This window comes from Leptonychotes weddellii, chromosome 2, assembly GCF_054177405.1.
Source record: "Leptonychotes weddellii isolate Sample4059 chromosome 2, ASM5417740v2, whole genome shotgun sequence".
Taxonomy (NCBI): domain Eukaryota; kingdom Metazoa; phylum Chordata; class Mammalia; order Carnivora; family Phocidae; genus Leptonychotes; species Leptonychotes weddellii.
Genome location: NC_138370.1, coordinates 40221123 through 40232903, shown reverse-complemented (window position 1 = coordinate 40232903; position 11781 = coordinate 40221123). Strand labels below are relative to the sequence as shown.

The window sequence follows — 11781 nt, the reverse complement described above, 5'->3', positions numbered from 1 at the left end:
ACACACACACACACACACACACACACCCAAAAGCAAGTTAAAAAGTTGAAGGGTGGAACACTACTTAGCAAAAATAGGAACACACTTCGAATCCACACAACAGTTTGGATGGATGTTAAGGGCACTGTGCAGAGTGAAAGAACCAATCTCAAAAGGCCACACACCATACAGCTTTATTTCTAGCCCATTCTCAAAATAACGAAGTTATGGAGATGGAGGACGGACGAGGGGCGAGGTGGGGATTCCTCGAGGGGTCAGTGTGACTATCACAGGGCAGCACAAAGGGGGTCTTTGTGGTGATGGAGGAAATCTGGGTCTTGACGGTGGTGGTGGATACATGACCCTACAAAGGGCAAAATGACACCGAACCACACGCACACATTGCAACATCATCACTCTGTGGGCTTGGATATGGTGCCATAATCATGCATCGGTGAGACCGGATGAAGGGTACCCAGGACCCCTCTGTCTTGTCTTTGTTAACGTCCTCTGAATCTACAATTATTTCAAAGTGAAAAGTTAAAAAAAAAAAAAGGGTTGAAGGGGCTGCAGTGCCTTTTCAGGAAACCTCACTTGGCTTGAATGACTGTTCTTTTCACAACCACGGGCCCAGTCCTAGGCTTCCAGTCCGGCCCAGCTAGAGGTCCCAGGCTGGTGACTGGCTGTCCGCGGCACGCTGTAGGGGCTAATCCCAGTCTCCTCACAGCCTTCCCTGCAGCTCCTCAACTCTACCGCTTGTGCGTCTCTTCCCTTTCAACAGAGAATCTGAGGAAATTTCTGCCTATTTCTGAGTTAGGGAACCCACTCTGAAGCTAGTAGAAAAATGAGCAAAGGAAATGAGCAGGTATTAAGGGAGAGAGGAATACAAATGTCTAATAAGGACATGAAAAAGAAATTCACTATAATCAGTAACTGAAGAGATTAAATGTAAAACAAATTCACCAGCCAGATCAGAAATACTTCTGTTTTGCTGATGATAATACCAGTTTGGACCTGGAAGATGGCACATGCCACAGCAGCATAAAATTGATGCAATCTTTCTGGAAGGAACTTTGACAATATATAGCAACAGCCTTAAAAATAGACACACCCTTTGACCCACGAATACCACTTCTAGAAATTTCTTCTATAAGCATCATTAAAGATCTGTCCAAGGATGTGTATACAAGATGTTCGTCCCAGTAAAAAAAAAAAAATCAGAAACAACGTGAATGTTCAAAGAATGACAAATGAGTTACAGTCCAGCATTAAGATGGAATCTTCTGCTACTAAAGACCAAGTTTTTCAAGTCCATTTAAGGATGTGGAGACATTTTCATGATAGACTGTTTTCATAAAACAGGCCACAAAATAGTACAGAGGAAGCCAGTGTTACACACTCACACATACACGTGTGCTCTTACACGGGCAAAAACTAGAAGGACGTTTGCCAAAATGTTCACTGCAGTCATCTGAAAGATGGTGCGATGAGGGATTTTTACTCACTTCCTTATTCTTTTTGGAATAAGGATATATTGTTTCCATCATCTAATAAAAAAAAATCCTAAGAACCAGAAAACCTGTTTTGTTTTTATGTTTTACAACACTGAAAATCAAAGCGCCCAGAGGACCCCGGAAAGGTCGGGGTACGTTCAGAACAAGCCTGCCAGAAGCCTGCAGTGGGCAGAAAGGCTAACTCCAGAGAGCCCTAAAAGACAGTTTTAAGGAAACTGAGTCCATTTCCCAGAGTGGAAGATTGACTGAGACCGTCACCAGGTTGCTAAGAAAGTTTTTTCCTGAGTGATCAAAAAAGTCCTTATTTTTAAAGAGTCTCCGGGTTTGTTTGGTTTTTTTTTTCAGTCTCCACCGATCCACAGAGGACAACGATAATAAATGCATATGTAATATTTAGGAGGAAATGACCTCTAAGGAGCGGTCGTGGATTCCCAAACCGAAAAAATATTGTCACCCAAGGACCAGCTTCTAGAATTCTCTCCACTGCCATTTCAAGGCCTCCGTGAGACCCATGGCCATGAGACGAGGAGGCGGGGGCAAGCTGACTCCAGGCCACAAGCGAGGCCCGGGCTCCTTACCACAGCCTTATCCCAGATGACGGACATCCGCTCCTCGGTGCCATTGGTGCCTTCGGGGATCAGGGTGAAGTTGTCCTTTCCTACAGCCTTCTGGGCAGTGTTGAAGGTACAATGGGCACTGCCAGTGACCTGCAGATCTCCGCTGGAAGGAAAACACACAGCCGGCTTTTAACTCGTCTTCGACGTCAAAGCATCCTTGGACAGATTTTTAATTTGCCAAGCCACTGAGTTTTTGAAATAGCCTCTCCTCCCCCCTCAGGAGACAGGACATTCAGGAGGAAGTGACACGGCACTGAAGCTTCGTTATAAGGCTGTGTATCTAAATCCGTTCTGTGAGATAGCTTATCTTAGGGTGACTCTGCACCGCAGTGGAACCCTTCTGATACCTCACCCCCGCTGGTTGACTTTCAAGATGGCCTGGGTTTTATCTGGAACTTCCCCGCAGAACAACGTCAGCACGGTAATCCCCCGTTCCCGCTTAGTGATCTGAATTTCGAGAACAAAGGTCTCTCTGTGTGCAAGGCTGATTTTGCCCACCAGGCTGTACCCTGACGGACCGGTCAGTCGGTCCGGGGAGAGGCTGGGAATGGGGAGCGTGACCAGGTCGCCAAGACTCACCAGGACAGCAAGGAGTTCAGAAAGTCCGGAGTGGTCGGGTCAGGGCTCAGGGGTGGGGAGGTGACAAAAGCGGCGGCCTTGGCCCAGTTCTTGCTCCAGTAGTGGGAGCCATCAGTCCCCAGGCTGGCAGTGATGGGCTCACCATACACCACGGTTCCTGACAAACAGAAGGACAAGGCTGAGTACTCACGATACAGCAGGGGAAAGAAACCACCCCGGTGCGAATCAGTACCCGCCTGGCCGCTTGCCACGGGCTCTCACCATCCCCTCCAAGGAGGCGCCAGCCCCCTCTCGCAGGTGAGGACGCCGATGGCCAGATACCTCCTCCGGCCAATGTCACCAATCCAACGTGTGCTCCCCAAGACTCCCCCATCGGGCCCCACTCTTCCCCCTCTGACACTGATGCTTCCCACGTCTATTAACAACCTCCTGCTCAGAGTGCATCCAAGCACCCAGTCCCAAATGCCATCTAGACTCGATTATTGGGGTGACCCATGGCACCTCAAGCTTAACCTCACTGCTCACCAAACCCTTTCCCTGCTCTCCCAACATTGCCCCATTGCCCCCCTTTGCACAGCCCCATTCTGGGCTGAGAGGGGAAGTCAGACATGAGATCAGTGGGCTGAAGCCCTTGAGAACACGTCTACAGCCCTCTGGGTGGGTCCAAGAGACAGCCGGGATCCCGGAGTCACCACCTGAGGGCAGCTGTCCCCAAGAGCCACCAGAGGTACAGCCGACTTGGTAAGACTGAGAAACGAAGGGCCCTGCACAGTTACACTACTGAGATGTCAGTGTTTCCAGAAGCTTAGTCTAAGGTAATACATCGTCCGAGAATGTCAATTCTCTGATGCTCACTCAAATCAGGTGTTCCTCTCTGTCTGTTCCAGTGCAACCCGGAAAATCAGGAGTCATAAAGCCACCGAATGCCAGTGCTTCGACACCTTAAATACATCCTTCCCTGGCCCCCCCCACATTTCTTCCTTTCCATCAGGCCTTCTTCCTTTCTCCCCGGCTCATTCCGCGGAGGCTCCCAATCACAGTTCAGATTTGCTTTTGCTTTCCCCACGTTCTTCCCCACCCCTCTGCTCATTCTCCAAGACGATCGTCCCCCGCCATTCTCTTGCATAAACTCCTCCTAAGCAGCCCTTCTGCCTTCAAGAATTGAAACAAACTTCCCAAGGAAGCATCTAATGCCCTTCATTATCCAGCTTCGTATCAAAGTTCATCTCTTCCCCAACACCATCCACAGCTCACCCAGTCCTCCCCTCCAATAATCCAATAATCACCCAGTTTTGAATTTTCTGATTCTCCGCTTGATGGGAGAATTCCTGAGGAAAATGAGTCTGCCTGCACACAGCAGGCACTCAATAAATGTGTGTCACACTGATGGAAGGGCATAATACTTCATTAGTGGAAGGCATCAGTGCTGGAATTTGACCTCCTCCAGCCTTGACCGCCACCAGGAATGCACCTCTCCTCACCGCCTCCTCCCATCGTACACAGGGCTGACCCACCCCCACAGCAGTCGGCCACAGGGTTCCCTCTTCTCCAAACACAGGGCCCTCAAGGCCAAACACTTCCCAGTCAGGAATGCACCGCCTTTCCCCTCCCCGGCCTCTTCTAAGGACTTATCTCTTGATAATACACCACAACACCCTCCCTCCTGCGGCTCTAGAGCTGGCTCCTCCCGGCTGCCCCCTCCAGCCTCAGGAATTTCACGGAGTGGCTCTCCAGCCAAGGGAGTGTTCAAGGCCAGGGCAGGCAGCTCACTGGGGCAAAATCAGTAACAATCCCCAGGCAGGAGGGCTGGCTCCAGAACCCAGGGGAAAGCCTCACACAGCAGGAAGCCCCCAGCCGGCAAAGGCCAATGCTCAGAATCACCTGGAAGGACTCCTGAGTTCCTGACCCACTCAAAGCCTCCCAGGCAGGATTTGGTCCGAGGAGCCAGCTTGGCTGCACAAGCGGCTCCAGCTCATCCCGAAGTGGAAAAACACTGCACAATAGAAGCCCTTAGCTGCCGCCAGCACCATGTATAAATGCAAATGGCCGAGCAGACCAGGGCTGGGCCCTGGGCTCTCACAGGACCTCAGGCTCCCAGCTTTTGGTTTGCACGTTCAGTGGCACCTTCTGACCCAGCCAGGTCTGGAGGTCCCGATACCGCCTGAGCACAAAGGGGAGGTCTCTGCCAGTCATTAGGGAACCAAAGGATCCCACCCTAAAGGTTTCCCAGTTCTGTGGACATGAGTAGGTTTGAGAGCAGAACACTCGGAGAACAAGAGTGGTTAGGCTGTCTCTGAAAAATCCGTGGGCTAACATAAACATTGTCCTGATTTTCCTGTAACTTGCTCTTGCTCATCATCTCCCTGAAACTTTCGTGCAAGGAGCAGCTGGTTCCTGTAACACCTCCTGGATCCCACAAGTGTGAGTGCCCTTGACCGTGGCCTTGATCTCACTCTGTGAAATTCAACGCAGACTGGGGAGTGGCGGGGGGGGGGGGAGGGGGGGTGGCTCCTGTTGTCTCTGTACACAGGAACACGCACCTCCCCGCAAAGGGATGAACACAGCCTGCAGCCCCCAGAAAGCCCAGAACTGGGTCAGAGCTTCAAGGCCATCACGGACCAGAACCTGCCTCCTTAGACTGAGGCTGAGCAGGACTCCTGGCCCAGGGCCGAGCCAAGATGGGGATCCTGGAGAAGGAGAGAGGCATCTTGTGGCTCATTTCTGCTTTGTCCTGTTCACATTCCAAGGGATTCAGAGATTCTTGCTGGCTTTCGGTTGATTTCTTTTCTTTAGCTCCCAAAGACAGGGTAGGAGTTAAGCCATCCTGTAGGGGGCCTCCACCTCCACGGAGATGTGGGATCACAAGTGGGGGGCTCTGCCTCCCAGTCCTAATGGCCTCCCAGTCCCTTCCCAGGGCACCTCTCCCATTTTATAAACACTGTACCGGAGGGAGCCGTGGATGAGCTCTCAGACTTCAATCAGGCCACAGACACCACTAAACTGTGTGCCAGAAAGAATTACCAATAATAATAATAAACCATGAAATAAGCTGAAATGGCCGTTACACACTCCTCTAAACACACTGCTGACTCTTTCTTGGCGACAGACCTTCATGATTTTCTTCTCCAGGCAAAGTCTAAACTAAAGGATGTGACCCTGAGCCAGCCTTTGGCAGGCTCTCTAGGATGGCCGGGAACTGCAAGGCCCTGGGGGTGGTGTTTATTCACCACGAGCCTGGGGCCTGCGTGCATTCATGAAGAATAAATGCAAGGCTGGGGTTCAGAAATGTTTGACAGCTCCCGGCTCTGACCGTTAAGTCATTTCCCATGAACGACAGCAGGAGGACAAATCCAGGGTACAAACAATGGGAAACCATGTATGTGTATTTCAAAAGGCAGCCACAAAAGCAGAGTAAAAAACCAACTGGGACATGGACACACACACACACACACACACAGCCACTCTCCCTCTCCTCTCAGAGAGCCCAGGCCAGAATTCAACAGCCTAGGGCCTCTCCATGGATAACCCTGTCAGATTTGGGTACCAAGAGTGGTTCCAGTGGAATAGAATCAAAAGTTTTCTGAATCAGTCCTGGGGTTCCTAGAATTACTTCTCTAATCTGATTTGATTTAAAGGTACTAATGCTTCTATTCCTGGTAGTAAGGCGAGCACTACCAGTCCATGGCGTGTTGGGGCAATAGAGAAGCACAAAATATCATCCCTGGATTCTCCTATCAAATACTTCTCCTAAGAGGCTAAGTTTGGGTTGACCGTGGATTTGATTCCTTAGAACATTTCTGTCAAACTGAGTCTAACAAGACTGGCTGGTTGTTCCTAATTACATTGGACAAAGTGGGGGAAAGGAAAGGACGAGTCCAGGGATTCAAACTCCCAGCCCGAGTGGCTACAGAAATGACACAAAAGTTTCCACGTCTGCCCTGAAAGAGAGCCACATCTCCAGTAGTCTTAGAGTTTAGATGGCTGCAAACCAACCCCAGCGTCTCATCCGGAAAGTGGCTACACCACAACACGGCACTGACCTCCCAACCTGGCAAGGGCACTGCTTGGGAAGGAAGTCTGCCTCCAGACAGCCTCGGGCTCAGGCTGCAGCAGCCACTCTTCCCTGAGTCTCCAGGCCTGCCAACCCACAACCACGAGAGCCGGTTCCTTAAGACCAATCAATCTCCTTCTCTGTCTCTCTCTCTCACTCTCTCCCTCCTTCCCTCCCTCTCTCTCCCCAACCCCTCTCTCCCTGTTTCTCTGAAGAGCCCTAACCCAGATCCAGATTTTGGTAAGAACTTATGATATTCACAAGCCAACCCATGTGCCACTCTTCAGGTCAAGATGGTTAGGCTGTGCATTAGCTTAATGCTAAGGCTTCGTCCCCAAGTTGGGGTGGTCTTCGCAGGCCCCGTGAACACAAGTTTCTCACCACGCCAGAGTCATTCCGATTGACCCACAGGGCATAGCAAGTTTTGGCTCCAGTTTGGGTTCCCAGGGTTTAACGTGCCTCAGCAGTCACCAGATGTTCTAAACATTTCCGCATCTGGGTTACAGGGGTGGGGCGAGGAGGAGGACGGAGAAGGCTGTCTGTCAGATGAGCTTATCAGGCACGCCGACACACTATGGTTCATACACAGAAGGCACCAGCAGCCACACTAGATTCCGTTCGTGGACAAAGTAGAGTCTGAGAGAGTCCATTCTAGAGAAATCCTCACACTGGACCCTCAGTGGAAAGAGAGGTGGCCAGGAATCTGGAACTATGGGCTGGACGATCTGGGGCAAGATATTTACTTTCTGCATTTTAATTTCTCTTCCATGAAATGAGCTTATTAAATTAACCAACACCTAAGTTCTTTTGAAGAGTAAAAATTGCCCCAAATATTCTTTTCCGGGCTGTGTCTTCATTTCCTTATCTGCAGAATGGGGTTGATTATCCTCGGTCCTGCTGACAGGCACAGTGCGCCGGGGGCAGCCTGAGCAATGCAGTCTCTCCAGAAGATGGGAAGACGGCAGGTGGTCGCCCTGGGTCAAGTGCACATAGAAAATACTCTCCTTCACATTCATCTCACATCCTCACTAGCCTATGCCTCCTGTCTTAGATTTAGGACCAGCAGGCTTCTAGGTGAGGAGGCACACGGGCATTAATAAGACATAAAATCATGATCTTTCAATCGCTCCCACTGTAGAGAAATGTTGAGTCCCTTTATGCAGCCTGACCTCCCTGAGACAGGTGGGGTGTGTGTCTATAAACAGTGGCCCCTTCCTCTGTGTGTTCTAACCATACCTGGCTTGCACCTCTTCTACAACACTGACCATTTCCCATTGTGACATTCTATCCAAGTGTCCCACCCCTACAAGTAAAGGAGCTGAGGGCTGGGACCATGCCTCGCCTCCAGCGCAAAAGCCTGCAGGATCACATAATAAAAGTTTGCCGAATAAATGAAGACTCTCTCCATTTTACAGAGGAAGAAAAGCAGCAGCACAAAGTTGGCAGTGTCTTAACACTGGCCACCAGGGGACCCGAAGAACTCACCTGAAATAGAATCCTTAGCAGAAAACCCCTGACCTGGGTCAGCAGGCATCCTTGCTGTACTTCTAACCAATGCTTTACTCTCTAATCATGAGAACAGTGGCTAGTTATTATATACGTCTTTACATACATTAGGTCAGTTTAGGCACCATCCTCACCCTAAAAGATGAGTCACTGTCGCTAGCCCCGGCCCTTGCAGATGGGAAAATGAGACCTAGCGATGGTAAGGGAGCTGCCCGGCATCACATGCTAGTGCCCGCGAGCTGGGATTTGATCCAGGACATTGGTCCCGGAGTGCAAATGAGTAATAAAACCTTATCCTGTTTTCCTTCTTGGTTGTTTGGGAATCTTTTCTTCTATGTGATACACAAGTCTACTGGGTGACAGCTCCAGTTTCTACCAGGTTTGTTAAGAAACTAAACCCCAACAGGGGCGCCTGGGTGGCTCAGTCAGTTAAGCATCTGCCTTTGACTCAGGTCATGATCCCAGGGTCCTGGGATGGAGGCCCGCATCGGGCTCCTTGCTCGGCAGGGAGCCTGCTTCTCCCTCTCCCTCTGCTTGCTGCTCCCCCTGCTTGTGCGCTCTCTTTCTCTGTCAAATAAATAAAATCTTTAAAATAAAAAAAAAAGAAAGAAAGAAACTAAACCCCAAGAGATACCAGCATTGCTCATACTAAAATAATCTCAAAACAGGAAGGCAATTGAGATACTCAAGTGGATCTTCAGGCCTGAAGTCAGGCACCTGACAATCAAAGCCCAATCCCAACACTCATTCATTAGCTCTGAGCTACAGTTTACTCGGCTGCAAAGTAAACCAAAGTACAAAAACTCCTGCCTTGGCTGCCTCCCAAAGTTGTTATGATGAAGTTCCAACAAGATGGAAAGAACCTTAAGAGCCCACAAGCAAGCAAGGATCTCTCATTCTTGCTCATTAGCACCTAAATGCACCGGAAATTCCTTTCTGGCAGCTCAGGCCCATCTAAAGCAAAGGGTTTCACAGACTAAAGGGGTATGGTTGGAATGCAAAAGCCACCCCAGGAACCATGATGCAGGCAGCGTGGGACTCACACGTGGAAGGTTCTGGAACAAATAGACCAAAGTAGTCCCTTCTTAGTGCTCACTACCCAATACACACACAGGATCAAAGTCCTAAAGACAACAGAGGGACATCATCAGGCACTGAGGTGAGAGTATCAGAGCAGGACTGGACTCTACAGTAACATACTCCCGCTCTACCTCTTCAAATAAGGAAACTGAGGCACAGGAAGGAGAAGCCCCAGCGCTGCTGGCCGGGCTGGCTCACAGGCCAGCACTCTGCGCCCCAGACCAGGGCTAGCGCCACCCGCCAGGCCCAGGGTCTCATGAGAGACTGACTCCTCCACCCTCCGATTTGGACAAGTGAAAAGTCTGAATCAGAAAGCAGGTTCTCGGGTTTTCCATCTGTTACATGGAACATTTAATTATATTAAAATTATGTTAAAATGCCCTACGCCCTATGCCTCATAAGACTCTTAACTCTTTGCTTATTATCATCATCTGGGTACAGTATAGTTCCTAAAAGAAATAAAGCTGCCCGCTAACTTCCCTTTTTCAGCCACCAGCCAACTGTCCCATGCTCCATGCAAGCAGCAGTTCTGTGATCGGTGTTGGGGGCTGGGGCTGAAGCAAACATGTGCCCAGGTGACAAAGGGCCCAGGCGAGGGAGGGTCACCAACAGTAATCATCCACAGCATCTCCTAGAAAACAACTCGACGCTGATTCTGAGTAGATGCCGTTACTTCGGTAAATGTCCCTTTGTTTCAAAAAGGCAATTCCTACTAGCTGCCAGGAGAGGGCAGGTGTCCAGGAAGATAGGAAGGCAGCAACCACGCATTGGCAAAGCCTCCAGACAGAGGCCCCCGGGGAGAGCTCCAAAGAGCCCGGGGAAGGAGCTGCTGGGTCCGTCTGGAAGCCATCATCTCTGGGGACAAGCTGACTCAGTGGGCATTGAGCAATCTGTTCTCGGTCTTGCACCGAGTCACCCGCCAGTGAGAAACTCCTAGTCCTCCTCCTCCACGCGGATCACATCCCGCGGAGAACTAGCAACAGAAGCATAGAGATCAAACGGCTCCCTTCTTCACAGAGAAAGAGAAAGGGATAGAAAGAGAGTGAGACAGTCCAGGAGAAAGCTAGACAGAAATCAAGAGAGAAATGATGGGGCCAGGATGCGCACCCTCACAAACTACGCGCTATCGGGCTGTCCGTGGAGCTAGACTTCTAAGCGCAGGACACGTGGCTGGTGTGATGACTCAGACTCAGTCAATGGCAGATGACAAGAGGGTTCTGCCGCATTTATAACGTATAAGGTGCGCCACGGACCAGCCTTTGGAAGCAGCAGGGGAAGCTGTACTTAGTAAATTACTTTCCAAGAACCTTCTCAACGGACTCCCTAGTTCTTACAGAGAACCAGCCTCAGCCCCAAATATGTCAATATAATTTACAGGGAGCTACTCAAGCACCCGGAGAACTAGACATGAGGAGGCCCGGGGCAAAGTCCCCTGCCCTACGCCCCCACAAGACTCTCTTACTTACCAGGGCAGAAAGCACTACCAGCCACGGAGCAGGGACTCATTTTGCAATAGAATGTTCCCCAGAAGGATTCTGGGGCAGATGGAGACTGACGCCATCTGTGTATGTGCCTAGTTTATGGAGACTGCATCGAATTAAGTCCAACTTCTCTATGGAAGTGGGGGCAGGAGGGAAACGTGCCTGCCCACCCACTCTTTGCTGTGCGCGGCTTTAAATAGACAGCGACGAGTCGGCCGCAGTGGAACAGCCGGGAGAAACTGGAGCTCCCGGTCTTGCTCGGCGGTAATTAGGTTAATGCTGGAACGTGATGCACACAGCCCACTTGGCATGCAGGTCTGGAAAAGGAGCCTTCCTCCCTTGCAAACCTGCCTGCAGTCAGACAGCTGGTAAGGCAACACTCACCCTTTTTCCGGGCCTGGGCGATGACTTCAGCCGCACTCTTGCTCATCACCTTAGTGACGTACAGGGGGCAGTTGGTCTGGTTGGCGATGGTAATCGAGCGATTCACGGCTTCGGCCTCGACCTGCAGAGGAGCACGTGAACGTTGAGAACGGGGGCCAATCTGTGCCCACCCCACGAGCCCGTCTTTGCCCTCAACCCACCGAGGGAAGCCAAGAGGAACGAGCGGCCCCCACCGTGTCCTCAAGGTTCTGCCCTGAGCGGCACCACAGGAGGGGGATGGGACTTTCCCAGGGTCACTCAATACTGATGGGTGGAAATGATGGGGCAATTTCTTCCTAGACCTTGTGAGTGGCTGGAAGGGTGCCCAGCAGACTGACACCATCACCATCAGCCCTGAGTTGATAAGAAATGCAGATTCTCAGGCCCTTCCTGGACATTCCCCCCTCCCCCCTCCGCCAGATCAGTAACTCTGGGGATGGGACCCAGAATGTGGGTCTTAACAGCTCTAGGTGATTTTTATGCTTGCTCCTATGAGAAAACCACCAGGCACGGAAAGGGATTGCCCCCAAATCAGTGATGAGATTTTTGTG

General features: G+C 50.7%; 1 protein-coding gene across 1 annotated transcript in view; it reads right to left on the bottom strand.

Moving 5' to 3' along the window:
* DPYSL2 (dihydropyrimidinase like 2) overlaps positions 1-11781 on the bottom strand; it is a 133720-nt gene that overhangs the window by 8293 nt on the left and 113646 nt on the right. Inside the window, exons 8-10 of the mRNA XM_081812866.1 lie at positions 11192-11312; positions 2690-2846; positions 1991-2213 (exon numbers count right to left, since the gene is read on the bottom strand). Of these exons, the coding sequence (XP_081668992.1) occupies positions 1991-2213; positions 2690-2846; positions 11192-11312 (501 nt within the window). The remainder of the gene's footprint in view (positions 1-1990; positions 2214-2689; positions 2847-11191; positions 11313-11781) is intronic.